The sequence below is a fragment of the Pinus tabuliformis genome, chromosome 4_2 (assembly GCF_031772625.1).
Source record: "Pinus tabuliformis cultivar Carrire ecotype Pingquan chromosome 4_2, CPIR1, whole genome shotgun sequence".
NCBI lineage: Eukaryota > Viridiplantae > Streptophyta > Pinopsida > Pinales > Pinaceae > Pinus > Pinus tabuliformis.
In genome coordinates, this window is record NC_142304.1 from 631,437,890 (window position 1) to 631,458,523 (window position 20,634).

Sequence of the window (20,634 nt, forward strand, 5' to 3'; positions counted from 1 at the left end):
ACCAATGATTGTACATGTATTGCCTCGTTACAATGTCATTCCTTCCTCTGATGATCCTTCTTATGCCACTTTTTGCTGGAGTGAATTACTATTGTATTTCCCCTTCCGAACACTCCCCAATGATATTGGTTCAACTGATGCAGAAATTATTGCACACTGGGAACAAAAAAAGGGTACATATACACCATGGCATGTCCATAGAGAAATTGAAAACCCACAAACCCCACATACTGAAGATCAAACTACCCCCGACATCCCTCCTGATTCCATGCAGATGAACGAATGGCAAATCCTCTCTCAGCTGCACCCAGGTTACAATATTGCAATTGATGACCTTGACATGATTGGCTACCGCGACTTCGATGCCAACCACAATTGGTCACATAATACTATCCCTCCCCACTTGCAAGAAACTGCCATAAATTTCGTTGAATTCAACCGCTCAACGATTCAAAGCGAACATCATTCTTTTTTCAACCTTCCCTAAGATCACACATTATCTCCTACCCAAAACATAGCCTTCACCACTATTTTTTCACACTTTAAAACCCCTTCACCAAAACCCCCACGCAAAATCATCATACAAGGAACAGCTGGGACAAGAAAATCCCATTTGATTAAATGTCTGCACCATGCATTTGTGGAAAACTCACAAGCAAACAAAAACCCTTTGTTGTTACTTGCACAACCAGGTGTTGCAGCTTTCAACATAAATGCCCTCACAATTCACTCCGCCCTTCATATCCCTATCCAAACAATGCATCCTCTTGAAGGCCAACCACTCCTACAACTGCAAGAGCAACTCCGTCATTTAGAGTACATTATCATTGATGAAATGAGCTTCATTGGTCCAAAAATGCTTACTCGCATTGATGATCGTCTAAGAGAGGCATTCCCTCTTCACCGAAATGCACCATTTGGTAATCGCTCAATTATCCTTGTCGGAGATTTAGGCCAGCTACCACCTATAAAAGACATTCCTTTATACGCTGGGACATCGCGTGGCACTGCACTTTGGCGCAGCTTCGACATATTCATAACACTTTCAACCGTTTTTCGTCAACAAGGAGCTAGCCCGTCCCAGGTTGCTTTCCGGCAAATACTCACAAATCTCAGAAATGGAATATCTACACTTGAAGATTGGCAACACCTAATGTCAAGAACAAGTTCGTCTCTTACACATGAAGAGCAACGCACATTTGAAGAATCCATGCACCTATATGCAATAAACAACTCAGTTGTTTTGCATAATAAGAAAATGCTTAAAAAATTGAACATCCCAGTAGCGCTTTGCTCTGCAGAACAACAAAGGCAGAAAACTCCTACTACAACAGAAGATGAGCATTTGCCTGCAAAAGTGCTCTTATGCAATGAACAAAAAGTTATGCTCACCAGCAACTTATGGGTACATGCAGGCCTCGTCAATGGCGCACTTGGGAAGGTCATCTCAATATTTTATTCTATTGGTTCAAAGCCCCTAGAATTACCATCCTTTGTGGTTGTCGACTTTATACAATACAAAGGAACACCATGGGACATTTCACACCCAACATATGTAACCATTTCTCCCATCACAAGGGGTGCATGCCGTCAGATACCACTTCAAATGGCATGGGCTTTAATGATACACAAGTCACAAGGAATGACATTAGACAAAGCAACAGTAGACATCGGCACCAAAGAACGACAAGGGCTAACGTTCACTGCAATTTCAAGAGTGCGTTCATTGGCAGACATTCAAATCAATCCAGCATTCCCATTCTCGCGCATTGCAAAAATGCACAAGAATCCATATCTTAAGCGTAGACAACAAGAGGAATCATTGCTTGCATCAAAATCTATGCAGGAGAATATACTCTAGCCAATCATACAACCTGTTTTCCAGAATTACCCACATGGTAAACACCACTTGCTGCAATAACCAAATTTCACATACATTTGCTTTCTATTACATTTAACCTCATATGATTTTATATTAGCTTGAAATCATTTATTTTATTTCAAATATTCAAACATAATATTTCCCACCAAGACCAGCAAGGTCTAGCATTCGCTGTAATTTAGAAATTTCTTTAAAAAATCATTTATTTTACTTCAGCGCTTTAAAAAACATGCTTTCGTCAAACACATCCATTGTCACTTACAATATTTTATTTTTTGATGGAAACAGGTATGGATACAGGCTATTTATGATTGTTGTATGAGTATTGCCAAGAAATTCAGCATCCTGCCCCAGCAAACATTGCCTCTTTACCGTTTGCATCCAACCATTGAATTGTTAAAGAAGGTAAAAGAAATACTTAAAATAACAATTCACATCCATGAAAGTGACACACACAGAAAAATGCAGTGTCAATTGCAGGAACAACTCTGTTGCCGATGCCATGCCCCATCATGCCTATATGATTACCTGCTCATTGTCAATTACATCTATATGTAATAAAATGCTCTTATTGTACATATGTTTAGAAGCCAACTAATACTTTCATTGTATATATGTTTAGTTATTAGCTACCAAACATGTCTCTATGTGTAGACCATATGTAAAATTTCAAAAAATACATTGCAAAGCATTTAACTATCTCCTGTATAATTTCTTGTGATAAACACAGAATACCAAGTAAAATATTTAGAAGTATTCAAGTTTAATAAGTCTACTATGTTCCACCAAACATGATGCATAGTTATGGAGTGTCATAAGTTTTTTTGTACCTACAATTTTAATGAAAAACTCAGTTTACATAGATTTGGCCTTTTGAGTGTGGTTTCTATTGTTCATGGAATGCTAGATGTTATGCTACTCACTTTAATTTATCTTTGTTTTTTTTTCAAAAAAGTTATATAGGAATATGTTTACCTTACATGGGCTTCTGCAATGGCATTTATAGAGTGGTTAGTTGTTTGTTTTTAAAATAAAATACATTTACATGAAATTTTCTAATTCTCTTCTTTTTTGTTTCAGTCATGTCAGCATTTTTAAATACACGTGAATGAATAGAAAGTCTTGTGGTTTTCTTTAAGTATTTCTGCTTTGACATGCTGCTTTGTTGTCTTTTTCACTTCCCTTTAAAGATCTTACATTCCCAGTCTGTACTGTCTCCTATATCTTTTACTCTATTTCATATTTAATAAACTGTACAATATCAATAGCAGCGAAGAAGGTGGCCCAACCTTTTATAAAAATTCAACAATTCCAACTTCATAAATCTATCGGCCTCTCTTTGTACCTTTTGGTACAATTGCTAGTATAACTAAATAGTAACATCTATTGTCTTGTAATCTAATTTTCATTAACATGTAATTTTATAATCTAGTTTCTTCTGATTTTTATAATCTACTTTATAGCTATTTCCTAAAATATCTTCATCATATCTCTATCACTTTCATGATATGAAAACCCTTTGTTATAATTCAAACATTGTTTCTTTCAAATAAATATAAACAATTGAGTTTCTTTAAAACACTTTTATGATGATGTACCAGGAAAAAAACAAAAATCTAATAAAAATTAATAACTTTTCACTTCACTCATTTGATAAATTGAATTTATTTTTAGTTTCAATCTGATTATGATATTATGATTTTTAATTTTAATTTTTATTTATCATAATTATAAAAATACTTTATTTATATATATAAATATAAAATTTTGATTTAAGAATAAGTTCACATAATATCTTATATGATATCTATCATCGTCAAAATGTTATTTTTAAAATATCTTTATTCAGTATTTAAATCAAATAGTAAGATTTATAATTTTCTAATTCATTTTTCATTCAAATAGTAAGATTTATAATTTTGTAATTCATTTTTCATTCATTTCAATTAGCATATATCTTTAAAATATCTTTATTCACTTCCCTCTTGTATTTTTCTTTTCATTCATTTCCACTAGCCTATTTTACTGTAGTTGTTTCCTTGGAATAGCTCCACTATATTTCCCGATCTCTTTTTTGACATAAAAAAAAGCAGTGTTCATTCCATATGATTTTGTTTTTTTAAACTTCTAAAATAATCTAATTTTATATTAACAACAAAATATTTCAATTTTTTAATAAAAATAAATAACTTTTGACATCACTCTTATTTATCAAATTTCCAAAATATTGGAAACGCGGATTTAGTAAGACTGTTTAATCAGTATCCAATATACACGTGTATCCAAAATATTCCAAACTCTGATTTAGTAAGACTGTTTAATCAGAGTCCAATATACACGTGTATCCAAAATAAAAATATTCCAAACTGATTTAGTAGGACTGTTTAATCAGAGTGTCGCATGGACACTTGTAAACGTTCCGTTAGGATAAGTAAGTCTGCAGAAGAAGACGAGGAGTTTTGACAAATTGGGCATACTCCATTTTTATATTCTTCCGTCCCAGAAACTGAACTGTTTTCAAAGATCAGAGTGTTCCATGGAGACTTGTAAGTACGTCTGCGGAAGAAGACGAGGAGTTTTGACGCACATTGGGCATAGACCGCCAAAAGATAAGTCCAGTTTTTATATTCTTCCGTCCCACAAACTGAACTGTCTTCAAAGTTCAACAGGCCGATGGGTTCCACCGACACGTCAATCTCCTCGGAGTTGTCTATAATGCGACTATTTGGAGATTTCGGTGACGGAATCCGGCGGAAGAAATTGAGGTTAAATCTTGATTTGTTGCAGTTAAAATGGATTTTTAACTGCATATTTGGATTCAGCACGCTCGAAAACCCCTGACGCTTTTATTATGCAGAAACTAGCTATCAAACTTGCAATTCCAATAAATTCCTGCCGGATTTCTACCGGAAAAGGAGTTGTCTATAATGCGACTTTTTGGAGACTTTTTGGAGATTCCGGTGACGGAATCCGGCGGAAGAAATTGAGGTTAAATCTTGATTTGTTGCAGTTAAAATGGTTTTTTAACTGCATATTTGGATTCAGCACCCTCGAAAACCCCCGCGACGCTTTCATTGTGCAGAAACTAGCTATCAAACTTGCGATTCCAATAAATTCCTGCCGGATTTCGACCGGAAAACCCGCCAGAAAAACTTTCAAAAAATCGCGTTATAGACTATTTCAATCTCCTCATGCTGAGTCAAAATGACCTCCAACGCCCATTCTTCGTCGACGGATGGGATTTCCTCCCCATTCAATTACTGACCACCATCGGGTTCCGCGAAAAGAGATTTCCAATATTAATTTTTAAATTTCACTTCCATTTTAATTTTATATAAAATTTATAAAAAATTGTTTAAATTTTATAATATTTTATAGAAATTAATAAACAAAATATCTAATTTTAATTTTTAATTTTAAAATTTAATTTTTTGGAATATTCTTTGGAATAAAATTAAAACATCTAATTTTAATTTTTTAGTTTTTTTCTTTAATTTAATTTTTTGGAATATTTTTAAAATTATTTTTATTTCCAAACTTATTATAATATGGAGTTGTTTTTAATGTGATTTTTTGGACTTCCCTGTGCCCGAATCCACGGAAAAATTGAGATGAAATCTTAGTTTTTGTTATTTAAATTGGTTTTTTTTACTATATATGGATTTAGCACTCTGAAAAACCCCTACAGAATTGTGCAGGGGTTACCCATCAAATTTTTATTTTATCAAATCCCTACCAAATTTTAAAGAAATTATACCAGAAAAACTTATAGGAAAATTTCCAAAAATTCACATTAAAAACAACTCATTATAATATTATGTTTTAATTTTAATTTATAATAATTATATCAATATTTTATAAAATAGTTAAAAAACTTTGTTTCTAGTAAATTTCATTCTGTCTCAGTTTATCAGCCCATATCTTCCTTCTTCTCCGCTCATAATCAATTGTTTCGGCTTTATGGTAAAATAGTTTATATATATATATATATATATATATATATATATATAATTTATTTTTGTTTTAATTTTTTTATATATATAACTTATTTTTGTTTTAATTATTTTTATTTAATATTAATACTAAATAATAACATTTGTAATCTTGTACTCTAGTTTCTATTTAGTTTTATTAATTTATTTTACAAATATTTCTTAAAATAACTTCAACATATTTTTTTATCATTCTCATATTATAAGAAACACTTCATTATAATTTAAACATTATTCTTTTCTAGTAAATTTTGGACAAATTTGTTTCCTTAAAACACTTTAAGGTGATCAACCTTTTTACCATTATTTTTACTTATACATTTAAAATTTGACACCTTCTCTAATGAATAATGAATATAAAAAATTTAAAATTAATTATAATATTATAATTTTTATTTTCATTTATGATCATTATAAAATATCTTATAATATTGATAATAAAAAGTAAAACAAAAAGACATACATTTAATTAATAGTGGTTTAACTTCAACTTCATATAATATCTCTTATTATCGAAATATCATTATAAAAAAATCTTTATTTAATATTAACATTATATAGTGAAATCTACAATTTTGTAATCTACTTTTCATTCCTTTCAACTAGCCTACCTTGTTGTAATTGTTTGCTGAAATAGCTCCACTATATGTACTTATCACTCTCTTAACATTAAGGTAAACACATTACGTTATAATTAAAGCAGTGTTTCTTGTGGAGAATTTTGTTTCTTCAAATCTGCAATTTTGTAATCTACTTTTCATTCATTTCAACTAGCCTACCTTGCTGAAATAGCTCCACTATATGTACTTATCACTCTCCTGACCTAAAGGTAAACACATTATGTTATAATTAAACCAGTGTTCCTTGTGGACAATTTTGTTTCTTCAAATATGCAATGTTTTAATCTACTTTTCATTCATTTCAACTAGCCTACCTTGTTGTAACTGTTTGTTTGCTGAAATAGCTCCATTATATTTACTTATCACTCTCTTGACATACAAGTAAATACATTACGTTATAATTAAAGCAGTGTTCCTTATGGACAATTTTGTTTATTCATAACACTTTTACAGTAATTTTTATGTCGAATACAAAATAATTCAAAATTTTAATAATGAACTTCATTCATATTTACCAAATATCTAAAACATTCCAAAATATTATTCAATAGACTATTTAATCGCAATATCTAATGAAAAACTTTGATTTAGTAGACTGTTTAATCACAATATCCAATGAACAGATCTAGACGTTGTAGAAGCTCAATGTTAGCAAAAGAAGCGGAGGAGTCTTAACACATAAATGCATGCATTTAGGATCAAATATCATTCACTAATGTTATTTTCAAAAGAAGAAGAGGAGTCTTAACACACAAATGCATGCATTTAGGATCAAATATCATTCACGAATGTTTGCATCATATACTAGCACAAACACATTAGTAAATATGGTTGATATACGAATAACATGCACAACCACATTAGTAAATGCGGTTGATATGTGTGGAAAGCATATAATTATGATTATTATGATTATTACTATTAATTGATATTTAATTAATTGTGAATGAATGAAATTAAAAAATGAATTATTTAATTAATCACTTTATTATTTAATGAATAATAATAATAATAATAAACAGAAGAGACTAATATTACAAACCCAAAGTATATAAACCCTAAGATAAATATTATAAACCATAAAATAAACATGGTTAACCATGGTTGACCACGGTTGATTTTCATATTGAAAAAATATTTGTCCCTATGTAGCATTGGACTATGTTTGACCATGATTGATTTTCGTATTGAGACAAACTTTCTTACAATACAATCTTAGATAATTGTTGGCCATGATTGACCATGGTCGATTTTCATATTGAGTCAATCATTGTCACAACGAGATGTTAGACCATGGTTCACCATGGATTACCATAATTGTCACAATGTGATGTTGCTCCAGCAGAAAATCTTTGTCACAATGCAATGTTGTACCATGGTTGATTTTCATATTGAGACAATCTTTGTCATAATGCGACATTAGACCATGGTTGACCATTACTGATTTCCACATTGTGAAAATCCAATGATAAAGCCTAAGATAAATATTATACACCAATGGATATAAACCTTATGATGAATATTAAAAACTCTAAAATATAATTCATATTATAAACTTGAGGGATTAATTATAAAACCCCAAGGTATTATAAACCCAAAGAAATAATAAACTCCAGGGAATAAGGATTCTCTATTGTTGTGAATACTCATATACACTATGTATCTTATCTTAACACAGAAATGTGTGCATTTAGGATCGAATGTCATCCACTAATGTTTACATCATATACTATGGAAATATTGAATCAATTCAGGCATGCCTCGACACTGGTAGGTTACTAAGCATAGAATTAAAAAAATGCTTCGAAAAACTCAATTGTTCTTCTTTTATATATTATTGTTCTATAATAATAATAATATTTTTAACTTATTTTTATTTCAAGATATCATTATTCAATATTATAACTAAATAGTAGCATTTGTAATATTTTAGTATAGATTTTATTCACTTCAACTAATTTACCTTATAGCTATTTCATAAAATAAAAACAACTTATCTATCACTTTCATAACATAAAAAATATTTTATTATGATTTAAACATTATTCTTTTCAAATAAATATGGATCATTTATTTTTTTTTAACATTTTTATAATAATAGACACTTTACAGTTTTTTATATTTCCAAAACTTGATAGACATAAACAATGTTTCACTTTACTCATTTACTAAATTTAATATATATATATAATTTCAATCTCAATATAAAATATAATATTATAATGAGTACTTTACCACATTGATTAAAAAAATAAAATATATATATATATATTTTCATTAACTTTCCCTTCACATAATATTTATTAGTTCAAAATCTTATTTTTAATATATTTTTATTTCATATTAAAATTAAATAATTACATGTTCAATTTTGTAATTATATCTATCTATCACTCTCTCGGAATAAAAACTACTATAATAATTAAAGACTATTCCTTCAGATAAAAGTAGACAATTTAGTTTTCCCAAAACACCACTTTTATGGTAATAGACACTTTTTCACCTATTTTGATATCAACTGCAAAATATTTCAAAAATGAAATAATAGTTATGTGATCTCCAAATTATTCCAAATTCTGATTTAGAATGCAACCGCAGCATGCAATAGACACTCTGATTTAGTATGTAATCACAGTGTCCAATCTACTGGCGACATGCTTGCAGAAGAAGACAAGGAGTTTTGATAAGATTTTCCGATCGAATATCGTCCGCTAAGAATTAATGGTAATAGTGCGACAATTCATGCATGCCGTGACACTGGTAGGTTTGAAAGCGACGTAGATACTAGGCAGTGCGCATAGACTGCAAAAAAATTAAGTCCATTTTTATATTCTTTCACGTCCCAGGAACTCAGTTGTCTTCAAAGTTCCACAGCCTTATGTCATCCTCCTCCTCCGAAGTCGGAATGAGCTCCAACGCCAATTCTTCGTCAATGGATGGGATTTTTTCCAAATTCAAATACTGAGGACCATCTGGTTCCGCAAACAGAGATTTCCAAAACGCCAAGTCCTCCGATTTATGCTGGGCGTCATTAGACAATTCCATCTCAGATACCGAAGACGCCTGCGAGGGACGTGAGGGCTCCTCTTCAGTATTATTGTGCAGAGAAGGCGAAGTCCCAGGGATTTCGTTCAAGGCATACTTGGAAGCGGCAACCTGGATTTGCGGAGGGGAAAGAGAAAAGGCGGACGGAATGGCGGGCACAGAATCGGGAAAGTTGAACTTAGCGTTGGGCCCTCTCAGGCAATACATTGCAGCGTCGAAGGCTCGGGCGGCCTGCTCGGCGGTTTTGTAGGAGCCAAGATAGATCTTCTCCCTGGATCTTGGTATCCGAATTTCTGATACCCACTTCCCCCACTCTCGCAGTCGGATTCCCTTAAATTGTCGAGAAGTTTGTCCGCTAACTACGTTAGGTTGAGCATGGCCATGGTTTTGTTCCTGCGTCGGAGGTATCTCCATATTTGGAGACTCGGAATCTCTGTGATAACTGGGATGAAAATAATAACTCAAAAATATATAGGTATATTGCAGTGTTAATACAAAAAAAGGAGGCTGTCGACAGAGCTTGCCAAATGGAAAGGCCGTTAAGTGCGGGGAAATGAAATATCGTTCCCTCTCTCTATCATAGCCGTGTATGCAATCAGCAGAGTCATGAGAAAATGAAATTCTCCTTGTGCTTTCCGCGGGCTGCGCCTTCTGGGCCAACCTCAAACTACAAGCTAAACCCGTCATCCCTCTGGGCCAACCTCAAACTACAAGCAGACCCGTCATCAGACCTGCCATCATGTCTCACATGAGTTAATGCAAGGAAGGAGACCTTGATTGAATTATAGACAGAAAATAATTGTCATTTTCAAAATCTGGACAGTGGTTGAATTTTGTACCGGAAATAGCGGCCATTGACTCTTTTAAACCCATATTACATGTGCATTTATTATCAAATAAAAACTACTCAAACCATTATTGATCGGTCATTTATCTAAAAAATTAACCAATAAAAATATCGAAATCTGGTAGCAATGAAAACTAAATCAAAACGAGCGAACTAAACAAATCAAAACGACGAAACTAGCAAAGATGGGTTGTGTTTAGGTTAGGAAGTTTTATAAAGCGTGACCTCTGGATTGTGTTTAGGTGAGGAAATTTTATAAAAGGCTAGTGATACCTTTACATAATTTTATTTTATTTTTTTATTTTTTTTTGGGGTATATTTTGGCCAGCAATATTATCTGTATTTTTACCTTTGTTACGTTATAGTTTTATTAGATTTTTGTGTTTTTTTTGCTAGAAATATCTTATATATTTTTATTTTTACTGAGTGTATTTTTATTATAAATATTTTGCAAATTATTATTTATTTTTATTATTAAAAATAAAAAAAGTTACATTTAATTATGGTGTTTATTCATTACAAATTGACCGGTTACTTCATCTTTTAATACTTCTTTCTAAATTATATTTTAATCATTAAAGTTTTTAACATCTTTTTAATTGTGTTTATATGAAAAGCAAATATGGTTTATTATAACGTAGTCATGAAGAGCTAACTATGAGGAGATGATTAACTTCGCCTAATTTATTATAATGTTGTGATTAAATCCCAATTGAGGTGATAAATTTCACTAGCCTTTGGTTTTTATTTTTATGTTAATTGTTTAATTTAAAATTTACTAAACATTTCATAATAAATTTTGGAAAAAAATAAAAATAATTTTAGTTTTAATTAATATTGCTTTGCCAAGAAATTCTCAATTAAATTTAGTCTCAATTTGATATGAGTTGTAATTATGACTAAGAAAGAACTAAATGAAAGAAAGGAGTTGAAAGTGTTATTCAAATGTAAGAGAAGGAAAAGGAGTGAAAATGTGTTTGAGAAATAGAGTATAAAGTGTATATTATGGGATTTTATGAGATATAATTTTACATGAAAATCACGAGGAAAAAAGAATTCCAACATCCCAAATATGTTAAAAATTTACGATGTAAAATGAGATAAATTTACATAAGTTGCATTTTAGAGGAAGTATATCAATATGTGCTCTAAAATGATGAGAAATTGACACATAAAACAAAGAAAGAAAGGGAGTTAGTTTAAAATGATAAGAAATTAGCACACAAAACAAAGAAAAAAAGGAGTTAGTTTGAGGATGAGACATTAGGAGTGGAGTAGAGGCAAACCTTATAATTTCACATGAAAATTAGAATATGTGCACCATGAGATGACTGAAATTACATGAGGGTGACATGATAGCCATGCCCAAGGTAAAGGGTAAGGATACTTTAAAAGATGAGGAAGAGGATATAGTATTTATTGACTATAGATTTACTATTACATATATGGGAAAGAAGGACATAAATTATTAGAGAATCTATAAACTTGTAATGTAGGATGGAAATCGAAAATGTAATTTAATCAATTTTAGGGTTGATTTCATTCGACTAGTTTTTGCTACAAGTTAATGATGTATGAATCATTTGTAATTGTATATCTATGTTAATAGTTTCACTAGCTGCAGTTTGGAAAGCGATATAATGGGATAGAACTTATTTTCAAAAGGGTTGTGTAATAGGATAAAACTTTATTTTCAAAAGGCGTTGCTTTTTTTAGCTGGGTGGAGTCCTCATAGTAGCCCTCATGAGGGTTGAGATTTGACAATTTAGGGAAATAACGATACTTAATTGAGTCTAATTGGAATTAATAATAACAATTGTGTACAAATAATAATATGCCTATGTACAAAAATAAAAAATAATATGGTGATGTATAAATTAAATAAAAAATAAATGGTTGTCTAAAAATGTCCAAAATACCAAAAATTCACTTGTGAAGAACTATATAATTTTGTGCACAAAACTTACAATGAAGTACTTTTATTTTAATTTTTAACAATTAATTTGATTTTCAATTTGGTTATTGAGAAATTTTGATATAAAAAGATATTTTAAAATAGAAAATATGTTATCATTATTAATTATATGGAAATAATCAGATTCAAAAACTCATTTGTGTTATGGTCATTTTGTATTTTTTGTTATGATAAATATGTGAAATTTTTAACATAATTGTGTTATAGAAGGGTAATCTTTTACTCAATATTTTTTGGTGAATGGTTAATTTATTATCAAAACGTCATCAATGAAAAGTAAAATTTTAAACATAACGTTCTTTGACGAGTACTATAAAGATCTAAAACATCAAATATAAAACATCCAAAATAATTTGTTCAAAAATTCTATCCTGAGTATGTGTGATCGACGTTTTTATACGTCGGGGAGTATGTGTGATCGACGTTTTTATACGTTAAAAATACGTGTGATCATTGATGGTGTGTGCATTTTTGTTTTTGCGAAAAGTTATATTTTAAACTTTGTCGATTAACGGTGTTCGTTTACTAAAGCATTCCTAGTGAAACATAAAAATTCTCAACCAGGAGTTTTAATTTATAAATAGTTTTTGTTACATTATTATTTTACTTTACATTAATTTATACATTATTATTTTTTTTACATTATTAAAGTCCTATATCATAATTTATTAATAAATATCGCATGTTTAAAAAATCATAATTTATATATATATATATATATATATATATATATTAATTATTTCAAATATAAAAAAATATAATTATTTTTATTTAATATTAATTATATATATAATTAATATTAAAAATATTTTAAATTTTTAAATAAAATTATCAAAACCCAATTCTAAAATAAATATATATTTTAAAATAACCATAACACGGGAACACATTAAATGGTTAATAACCACACATAAAAATCAATATACATAAAACACCTTGAAATCTGAAATATTGGATTAAAAAGCGTGAACAAGCTTTCTTAAATTAAATGGTTAATAACCACACATAAAAATCAATATACATAAAACACCTTGAAATCTGAAATATTGGATTAAAAAGCGTGAACAAGCTTTCACAGATATTTCACAAACATCTCACGTGTAATGAACTCTCTCTTTCAAAATATTAAGTCCCGCCATGGAAGGCACGTTGTGGATAGCACAATGCAGTTGGAGAAGTCTAAGATTGATAAGGGATCAACTTTTTTATAATTTAGTTGCCCTGAAACCTTGTACAGATGAAAAACTCCACTATCTTAAAAGAGGTGAATAAAGTTTAACCATCCTCACCGTCATGGTCGCAACATTTCGTTTTTCAACACTACATCATGGAAAACGCAAAGCTGATTCAGAATGAACACGCCTACGCTAAAGAAGCTATGATTTAGAGTGTTTAGGTTACAGAAACCCCCTTTAAATAGAGCATATTATAGATTTTAAAAGTTATATATAAACGGAAACTAACCAGAATTGGCATAACATAGTTTGGATGAGCAGAGGGAATTAATAAAATTTACTGTCCAAGACCAGTGATGCATAAAGATTATTGATATTGGTTATCTCGTTTTGGAATGTGCTGAGAGTGATTTCCTTAGAAGGAGTGGCAAAGTTTATTACCTTTTTAATAATTATCTCTGGATAATCTCTTCAAATTTTTCTCTTATTTATGTAAATTTTTATTGATATGGGTTATTTCGTTTTGGAGTGTGTTAAGAGTGATTTGCTTGGAAGTAGTGAGCAAAGTTTATTATCTTTTTAATAATTATGTCTACATTATGAGTAATCTCTTCAAATTTTTCTTTTATTTCTGTAAATTTTATGTTAGTTTTTTTGTGTTGTTATTGTTGGTGAAAACACAATCTAGAAGTATTTTTTTATGCTAGTTAATATTGATAGTCTGCATATACTTTGAGAAGCATGAATGGGTGAAAGTGATAATGTTTGGAATCCAATATCTAGGGCCCATGTTGACATGATGCTCGGGAGTACAATGCCTCTCATAAGAGGTCCCATCCTCAATTATCTGGATTGTCTACATATACCTTGAGAAGCATGAATGGGTGAAAGTGAAAATGTTTGGAATCTAATATCTGGAGCCCATGTTGACATGATGCTCCGGAGTACAATGCCTCTCATAAGAGGTCCCATCCTCAATTATGTGGATTTCTTGATGAACGAGTTTACTAGTCATTTCTTTGTTGGAAAAAATATTAATAGTGGGAGGGGGTGAATCAATGTTTCTAAATAGAGCATATTATAGACAGAAAAAGTCATACATAAACTGAAAGTAACAAGAACTGGCATGCCATAGTTTGGATGAATAGAGGGAAATATAAAATTTGTTGTCCAAAACCAATGATGCATAAAGATTATTGATTTATGGTTAGTTGGCTTTGGAGTGTAATGAGAGTGATTCCCCTAGAAGGAGTGAGAGAGGTTAATTACCCTTTTGATAATTATGTCTAGATTATGAACAATCCCTTCAATTTTCTCTCCATTTATGAAAATCTTATGTTGGGTTCTTGTTGTGTGTTGTTATTTTGGGTGAGGACACAACCTAGAACTACTTTTTTTATGCTAGTAAATATTGGTAGCCTACATATATCTTGAGAAGCATGAACGGAGAAAGTGATAGAGTTTGGAATCCAATCCCTTGCCCCACATTGACATGATGCTCAAGAGTACAATGTCTCTCACAACAAACATGATCCTCAATTATCTCGGTCTCTTGAGGAACCAGTTTACAAATCATTTCCTTGTTGGAAAAAATATTAATACTAAGAGGGGGTTGAATTGGTATTAGGATAATTCTACAATGACTTCCCATTTACATTTCTTTTTTTAGCTGGCAACCATTCATGTGTGTAACAATCAACAAATTATGTAAACAACATCAAAAATCAATACATGAACATCACAACAACATATGAGCACATACACATATGAACACAGAGAATCAATGTGGAAACTAATAAATGAAAAAATCACAAATATTGTTTTAGTATCATACAAATATAAATCCGCTACTCAGATTACATCATGTTTCATGAGAACTCACTCGCATGAAACACAAACTCTATTAAATTATTTTGCTAGCACTAACCAGCAGAAAGCACAAACTCCCTTATGTGTTTTTATAGCACTCACTAGTAAGAAACACCAATTTTCTGTTTTCCAAACACTTGATCAGCTTACCAGAAACACACTTCTTAGATTTTTTTAGCACCCACTATGATAGAAGCATTGACTTCCTATTATCTACACACCACCTTACCATCCACGAGGAACTTGCTATTTGTTGTAATGACTATTACTAAGCATGATGTGAAACCCCTTTTTTCTCATTCTCTTCTCTATTCTCTTGTTGTTAGCACAACCTCTAATAGCGCTCAACCCTATATTCTCCTAAGCGACACGAACACAACATCACTTACCCTAACTCTATTCAGCAATGCACATAATTCTCATCCCTCTTTAGCAATGTTACACACATGCACTCAACGCTCATAAAGTTTACATGATTAGCAATACTTGACCTTCTCTTCTTCACAGGACCTCTCAGCCTTTCTCTATAGATTTCTCTCACACACACTCACAAAGACCGTGTTGCATTCCCCCTTGTCTCACATTCCATTCTTATGTTTTTTTTATTTGTTACAAAGGGCTCGATGCAAGGTGTTTTATCATTCACACAAAGCTCATGGTCCTACAACATTGTGCATTCTTCTTAGAACAAAATTGTTGTTCAATCACATATATTTAGTATGGCTCACTTGGCTTGAGATATTGATATGCATTAATAGCTTAAATATGAGCATAATTGAGTTGGTCTTGGATTTGAGAAGAAATTTTGTAGCATTCAAATAGAGATCTTAAATTATTTGGTATGGATCTCCCATTTTGTAACCAAAATATTGTACAAACACTATGCTCACGAATCACTGGCCATGTTGTGGACAGATCTTGTTTGCTACATTCTCAACAACTTCCATCCACTTATATGACCTCCCATTTTGTATTGGTCTGCGCTTCAATCTCCTCTTCACTGTGCTCCTTAACTACAATCCGACCTTCAGACGCAAATTGTGACTATACTCAAGCCCTTAAGCCTTCGACCCTTCTTTGCATGTGTCATGACCACAGCTAGATGAAAGAGGTTCTTAATATCCATTACTACATTGGACTTTTGAGCCATCGACCCTTTTGGAACCATTTCGATTTGACCATGCTAGAATAGCTGTCATGCCTAGGCTCCATGACTTTACAGTCAAGTGACACTGGCGAGAACTATAATTGTCTCTCGGTATATGAATCTCGGCTTGCCTCATTGCAATATGCCAAGAACCCGTTTATCTTCGAGCCGAGATGTGAAACATCACATCAACGAATGAATAAGTTTCCCATCTCTTGGTCGTGGGGACAATGGGCTCTCCGCCAACCGTCATTGTCATTTTCCCCGCGCACTGGTCAGAAGGGAGCTCGACTCGAGGCATGTGATTAAATTCAACGTACCCAACTATAGCGACCCTGGGACTCCCACCTGTGCAAAGCAACAAATGCAGTGAAATGGTTGATGATGCAGTTGGAATTATGCTTAACAGAGGCGGAGGCATTTGTCGTACTCAAACATTTTATATCAATTATATTGCGTATCACCTTCGTCATCCGTCGTATAGCGAAGATCAAGGACATATTTTTCTAAAATTTGATTGCCACACCCAAAGTTGAGAGGCGTGGGCAACCTTTCCTTTATTTTAATTTAAAAGCCTTCACTCACTGATGGATGGTTACTAAATTAGGGATTTATTTATTTATTTTTAATGATCGGATTTTTTATTTTTATTGAATAGCAATTAGTATTGATTAATGGAAAAGTTAGATTTTTTTATTTATAAATATTAGATTTTTTTATTTATAAATATTAGTATTATTTAGAAATTTATTTATCATTAATATTTTGATTTTTATTAATAATTAATTTAGAAAAATTATTTAAATAAATTATATATATATATATATATATATATATATATATATTCTAGTTTTAAGATGCATTTTACACCTTAATTTGATGAAGACTTGTAATTCATTTCTTGCTCTATTTTAAATTCACGTATCTCTCTTTTAAAATAAAAATGAAATAGTTTTAAATAAAAAGCAATGTCAAATATAATTAAAAACAAAAGTAATACACCTGGCTCCTTATTTTTAATTAAATGTAATATAAAACATCAATAAACATATTGATTTCCTAGTTTGTTATTGGCATTAACAACTTAAAACATATGAGAAATTTTTATTCTCACTCTAACCAAAAATAAAATATTCAAATGTTAATGTGCAATATATATAGATAACCTATATTTAAATATCCATATTAATTAATTTATTTCAGTATCATACATCTAGTAAATGTCTTTCTATATTTCAATGTAGAAAGAAAAAAAAATGTAGTTATTTCAGTTCTTAATATTAAATTAATGCGTAGCATTAAAAAATAAATTGAGTTATATTTAAAATATTTCAATCAAAAAATTATGATTAAAACATTTTAAGTACTTTCACTATTCTACATTTTGGCCCCTTTTTTGGTATATTTTTTAGTCATTTCAAATCTAGCAAACATTTATTTGATTTGTAATTTTAAGTTGTGTATTCTACACAATCCAAGTGCTCCAAGAAATTTTCAAGGCATCAATTCATATACACAATCAAGAATGCAATTTAAACAATGAAAAATGTTACATTGCACTCTAAAAGTGATTCACACCTCAAGAGATTTGATGACTATCGGCTCTTGAAAGCCCATTGACAATAGAATTCAATGAGGATAAAAATTAAAGGACTACAAAGGCTTGTTTGCTCACTAGGATTATGTCTTCAAGAGCACTTTGCATCATCTAATTATGGTCCATTGTTTAGCATTAGAGACATTAAATGATTCTATGATTCCTTAAAAAGCATTTATGTTATTCAACCTTCAGTTCCTAAATTTTGTAGGAGAATCCACACTTTACAATTAAAAGATAAAATTCAACTGGAAGGAAAATAAAATGCCAAAGGTTTGCTCGATTACTAGAATTATGTTTACAAAATCACTTTAAAATCTTTAAACATAGTACAATGTTTGCATTAAATGCATCAAATAATTTTGCAATTCTTTAAAAAAAACTTTTGTTCTCCAACCTTTAGTGCCTAACCTATATAAGGAATCCAAACTTTTGCAATGAAGGACATATGAAATTTCAAGAACTAAAATGACAGTGAATCCAAATATTTATTTGCAAAACATAAATAGAAATGAAAATCTATCTAATTAGCTAATCTAACTAAGAAATAAAGGAAATTGCAACACAAACTAGGTAGACGACCATTCCTAATAACTTTCACTACAAAGGAAAACTATAGTATAAGTACTTTGCTGTAAAATAAAACTTAGAATAGTATAATTTATATTAAAAGAGGAATACACAAGTTCACAATGTAATTATAAAGATAATCTATAGAGACTCGACGTGGATCCACATATGGTTGGTCATTAAACTACAATATACACAAACATATGCCCTTCTTATTGGACCAATTAAAGAACTTTGTAATACATAGATTGAGTTCTTCCTTGACTAATCCTTTAGTATTACAAACATTGGCCTTATAGAGGTTATATAATATAGGGGAAGGTGTATTGAACTATGAATAGCACTTGAGGACACACAAGGTTGTTAATTATTTACAACCCAAAGAAAGAGTAAGGCATAATTCCATTGAAAAATACATCTCTCATTGACATGGGTAACTACTTGCATGTTGGCATAGGATATTTTCATGGCATGCATGAAAATATCCATTTCAATTTCCAAAACCTCAAAGTTGATTAAATGTTCAATTGTTGCTTTGTTATATGTGTTTCTACCTTGCATTTGACTGGAGCATTAACTCTGAGTTGGTGCCTTCCTTGTCTAACATAGGAGCCATCTCAAGCCACCAACATTGATCCATCTCCAACCACCCAAAAACAAAAACCATGTGGCATATTTTACCTTGGGGATGCATATATATGACATCTATTGATTTGTTTAAATATATCTTTACTAGGGTTACATGATTCGATACTCATATTAGAAAAATCAAGCTCTAGCTCAAATAAATCATTAAAATTAAAGGAAAAGCATTGAAATTAATAACGTCACACATCATCAGCATGTGATAAACATAATGCAAGTGATTGTGACAAAAGGGGAATGATAATAAGCTATAATATGGAGTAGAAAGGGAAAGACACACACTTCCGATAGTAGTAAAGTATTGAAAATGAAGGCTCAACGTCTTCCCCACACCTGAGACTTTTCAAGTCCTCGTGCAATATTGGGTGAATAGCTAAAACTAGATCCAAAAATGTTCCTCAAAGTGGATCAAAACGATGTTACCAACACCTCCCCTAATGATCATAATACAATGGTATATTTCAACATATCTCACCTTACTTGCCTCTTTAATCTAGTTTACGACATTTATAATACTTGTAAACCTAATTTACGTTTCATATATATGGGTTATGGAACATTATACATAACAAGAGAAAAAACTAATAAAATCATAATAGGGCAAAAGCATTTTATAGTGTGAACCCAAGGATGGTAAAACCCACTCAAAACAATGAGATTTAGTAGTTCAACAAAGTTACAACTTCTAGACAAGTTGGTGACCATTGAAATTCCCATTAATAAAACTTAGAACACAAGGGAAAACTACTCATAAGCCATTTAATTCACCAATTACTCATCTCTAACATGGTATCATATCGTTGAAACTCTCAATCCTATTGCTCTTATGACCTTGGAGTGCTAACAAGTATTTAGCTCTTCATAGTTTCCTCCAATTTCGCTTCCTCACATGATCCTTATCCATGCCAATCTAAGAACCACTTTTCTCATTATACCTACTCAAGTTGATGGAATCAATCTTTTGTTAAATACATGCCAACTGGGATTTCAAACAAGTATAATTAGTAGACCTTTAATGAAGGGATAATAAAAAACTCCTATTTGATACTCTCATCACTATTATTATCTTATACAGATGTCTAGTTTGGGGATGAAGTTTATCTAGATAATATTTAAGAATGATATATCAAATCCAAAAGAATTTTGTAACTTATAACCTTGTTATTACAAGTGTACACCCTATCCTATCCTCCTTATAGAAGAAATCCTCTCCCTCATTGAGTGTGTGGCCTAATATGCTTGGTCTAGTCATTTGAGGCCCATGACATAT

General features: G+C 31.1%; 1 protein-coding gene across 1 annotated transcript; it reads right to left on the reverse strand.

Annotated features, from left to right (window-relative positions):
* Nucleotides 1-9,344: 9,344 nt before the first annotated feature.
* Nucleotides 9,345-10,226, reverse strand: LOC149170938 (ethylene-responsive transcription factor ERF014-like). Its single transcript, XM_089425783.1, has one exon. It carries the CDS (start codon nt 10,224-10,226, stop codon nt 9,345-9,347), a length of 882 nt encoding a protein of 293 aa, XP_089281909.1.
* Nucleotides 10,227-20,634: the final 10,408 nt, after the last annotated feature.

Excerpts from the sequence above, each read along its gene's own strand:
- LOC149170938 (XM_089425783.1), bottom strand. The coding sequence starts at position 10,226 with ATGACGGGTTTAGCTTGTAGTTTGAGGTTGGCCCAGAAGGCGCAGCCC.